This window comes from Austrofundulus limnaeus, unplaced genomic scaffold (genome assembly GCF_001266775.1).
Source record: "Austrofundulus limnaeus strain Quisiro unplaced genomic scaffold, Austrofundulus_limnaeus-1.0 Scaffold1475, whole genome shotgun sequence".
Taxonomy (NCBI): domain Eukaryota; kingdom Metazoa; phylum Chordata; class Actinopteri; order Cyprinodontiformes; family Rivulidae; genus Austrofundulus; species Austrofundulus limnaeus.
Window position 1 is genome coordinate 43177 of NW_013953877.1, and position 4093 is coordinate 47269.

At 45.6% G+C, this 4093-nt stretch overlaps 1 protein-coding gene across 4 annotated transcripts in view; it reads right to left on the minus strand.

Moving 5' to 3' along the window:
* Positions 1-4093, minus strand: part of LOC106535507 (GRAM domain-containing protein 1A) — a gene marked incomplete at its 3' end in the record, with an annotated part of 30228 nt that overhangs the window by 18363 nt on the left and 7772 nt on the right. For 2 of the 4 annotated variants that reach the window (XM_014032523.1, XM_014032525.1), the window contains 1 exon segment: positions 2499-3246. In XM_014032523.1, coding sequence (XP_013887977.1) covers positions 2499-2944 — 446 coding nt within the window. 4 annotated transcript variants of the gene reach the window in all.

Here is a 4093-nt window from a genome sequence, read left to right on the forward strand (position 1 = left end):
CACACACACACACACACACACACACACACACACACAGTTAACCTACAGTAAATATCAGAGTCTGACCCAAATCAATGAAACTAAAGGAATGCACGTCACCCGCTGGCGGCCATCTTGAATTATGTTTAGTTAAAGCCACTGGTTGAAAAATAAAAATCATAAAAACATGGACAAACTCTCTGCATCGTACCGACGGCCGTGTCCTTAAATTCAAGTTTTGTGTGAAAATGAGATTTCTTCCTGACAGCTGTCTGTCAGCAGACAGATTTTAATCTGAACATCATCTCAGGGATTATAAACCCGTCTGCTTCCTGCTCAACTTCAGTCTGACTCTGAACGACCCGAGATTGGTTAGAAGAGCCGAAACTTTTTATTTAACAACAGAAACTAAAAGTAGCAAAATATCAGCTGAAGTCTAGCTGACGGCTAAAAGAAGCAAAAGGCTAGGTAAAAGTAGCAGAACATTAGCATGTTGGCACATTGATTCAGCGTTTTATTGTTCTTCTGTACATTTTAAATATATTTTCCTGTAAATTATCAGCAGAGCTTCAAATGAACAGGTTTTTCTAAATGACCTAATCTGACTGTAATTTGGGATTAAAATGTAATTTTTCTTCATGAATAAAAAAACGCTTAAAAATAGTTAAGTTTTATTCTTATTTAAGGAATAAATAAAGAGTTTTACTGTAATAAATATATTTAAGCTCATCAGTAGTTTCATCAGTTTCTGTCAGACCAGGTCCTCAGAGGGTCCAGACTGATCCGGACCAGGGAGGAACATTAACGCACAGAGAAGAGGAGAATCAGCTCTGCCTGCCCTCTGGAGCCCACCGCAGCCTCCTCTGATTGGACCACCATGACATCATCAGACCCACTGCTCGCTGCCATTGGCTGGAGGTGATGTCATCATTCTGAGGAAGGATAAATACATCCCTGGCCCCGCCTCCAGCTCCTTGAGGCTGACTGGGCTCTGCATCATCGTCTCTTTGTTTACAGTTTTCATGACCTCGCTGCTTTTATCTCCTCCGTCCCGTTTGGAGCAGAACCTCTAAAACAAAGATTATCTGCAGCTCCCACCAGGTTCTGATCTCAGGAGGTTCTGCAGCGCGCTGAGGTCGGACGGTGAAGCTGCAGAACCTGGACCTGAATGTAAACGAGCTGAGGATTTTCAGGCAGAACAATAAAAGTTGGTGCCGACTGAAGGAACAGGCTGTTCTGACCCGCTCAGCAGCTGAGACGGGTCAGAACAGTTAAAGGTTAAAGGTTCTCCTTAGAACCTTTAAAATCAAACAGAAAACGTGACTCATTCACTCCACTGGTTTATCAGATATAAATATATGCAGTTCTAATACGTGGGTCTGCATTCAGTGTAAACAAAGCACGTCTGGATAAAAACCATGTTGATGACTGAGTCATGTGACTGACTTATTAAAGTGTCTGTGACACGCCTTTCCTTCAGTGTAAAACACGTAATTTAACCCATTTTGTCCCATAAATGGCAGATTTTCCTTTGAACTTGGCTCAGTCAAAGTGAAACAGGAAGTGACATCATAGGGAAACTTTTTAAGAAAGAAAACTCTCCGGTCTTTGTTTATTAAAACAACATTATTTGAACTCTGACTCTTCATCTGTTTCTTAGAGGAACTAAAATCATGTAAAGAAACATCAGGAGATTCCCTGCTGTTAGCTGTTGTAACAACGCTCTGCTCAGATGCAGACACTCCCCTGTGACATCACTTCCTGTTTCTTCACAGGCAAATATCTCAACAACCGTTCATCGCAGCGGTGTGAAATTTGTTTTGCAACATATTATCAATGTTATCTTTCCAAAAATACATTCATATTTATCACAAAAACTTGACGTCACAGGCACTTTAAAGGACTGATGGGAGAACAGTCAAAATAAAATCATTAAAAAGTAAAAAAACTGAGACTTTTCAGCTGAAGTTTCACTGAGTTCTGAGTTTATGATCGAGTCATGTGATCAACCATTTGAGCGGTCGGTGTTTTAAAATCACAGCTTTCTTCATGAACATCGTTTTGTTTTCCAGCCCAGAAATAAAGACAGGCAGGTCCAGACCAGTTTGTCTACATTCGTTCTTGTCGATGTGGTTTTTAGACCTTGGACTTTTCTCTGTTTTCTGTCAAGAATAAAATAATAAAGTCTGGAGTGGCTCAGACGGGTCAGACAACAAGAGACAGACAGGTTCTGATACTTCAGCTGTTCAAATGTAAAGAAGCAGACTGCACAGCTCTGAAACTACAGCCAGGAGACATGGACCAGGACTCTGCTGGTCACAGACCCTCAGTCCAGACAGATGTAGTCCAGCTGAGGGTAAACACAACCTGTCAGGTCACTTCCTGTTTCCTGTTTCTGCTCACAACGCTTTAATTTAAGGACACATGACCCTCAGCTCGAACTGGAACCCTGAGTGTTTCTGAACATTGGAGCAGAACTTCTTCAGAACCTTCATGTGGACCGGGTCCAGGACACTAACCTGCAGCTGTCCCCGTCTGAGTCTTTGTTCAGCAGACTCTTCAGAGACCAACGAGACCTCCGGCTGGGGGAGGGGCTGCGGGACCAGGAGCGGGCCGGCGGCAGGAGGAGGTCGTGTGACGGACCGTCCTCGTCCTGTCCTCCCTCTGTCCCAGAGGGCGAGGGGCCGCGCTGCAGAACCAGACCCCCGTCCGCGGACCCCTTCACTACGATCTGTGGAGTCAGAGCCTCCTGTGGGTCAGAACCGCAAACCCGCTCCCCTCCGTTCCGACTCTTGGTCCGGGTCCTGCTGCAGTGGGACCGGTTGAGGCAGCCGGAGCGTGACGGTCGGGGGCTCGGGGAGCAGGACCAGGACTCGGTGTCCGAGGATGGCGGCAGGACGGTCAGCGTTGGGACGGGCTGAGCCAGAGGGAAACTCTCTGGTCTCACAGGAGAAGACATGGTCATCCTCTGAAAAGGTCCACACCTTCAGGGTCAGAACCAGACCTGAGTCTGACTCGTTAACATGACGCTCCTGACATGAAGAGAAGACCGACTCGGTCTGACGGAGCAGCCTCACTTCCTGTGAGGTAAAACCAGCTGTTGACACACGCCAAGAGTTTCACAACAGACCAGGGCGGTCCTCCACACCGATGGACAGACTTTCAGACGCTCGGTGAGTGAAAACGTCCCGTCGTGCCTCAGACGTGGTTCTGCTCGCTCCCATCCACCTCACAGCTGGAACCAGATGTGAGTCTGCAGGTTCCTACCTGAGTGGAGAGAGCAGAGACTCTGCATTCAAACGGCCGGCCCACCTGAGCCAAACGGCCGGCCCACCTGAACGTCTACAGATGGTCAGATTAGTTCTGGGGACACGAGGCGTCATGTGACTGTGTTCCTGTTACACAGGTGATCGATTGGATTGATTTAAAGTAACTGGTTTTATGTTCCCTGTGTTCCTTTGGTAACATTAGACTTTATTTGATAAACATATATTTTAACTGTAAAATAAAGACTGTAAAAATACTGTAGGATGTTTAGTTTTGATCATTTAAAAAATATATTTTAACACAGACGGAGCCATTTTATGTACACACAAAGCATTCTGGGTAAACGATGACGTGGATAGGTCCTCGGTGCGAGGCTGCTAGCGAGCTATATCCACCCTGAAGGTTAATGTTGGACAATATCTGATGATCGACTCTTTTAAATGAAACCAGAGAGCGTTGACAGAGAGGAGAAGGTAGAAATGACTCAGCCTGGAACTGAAAATATGGATGGAGGACCAAAGTTTAGCTTGTTTGTGGCACTAGCTCCAAGCTAACACATATAAGGCAATATAGTGTCGGCACTAGTGTAAAAGCTAACAGGCTAAGCTGAGGTTCTTCCATGAAGCAGCTCTGTTGTCCTCCATCCATATTTTCAGTTCCAGGCTGAGTCATTTCTACCTTCTCCTCTCTGTCAACGCTCTCTGGTTTCATTTAAAAGAGTCGATCATCAGATATTGTCCAACATTAACCTTCAGGGTGGATATAGCTCGATAGCACCCTCGTGCCAATGACCTATCCCCTTCATCATTTACCCAGAATGCTTTGCACGTAAATAAAATGGCTCTGT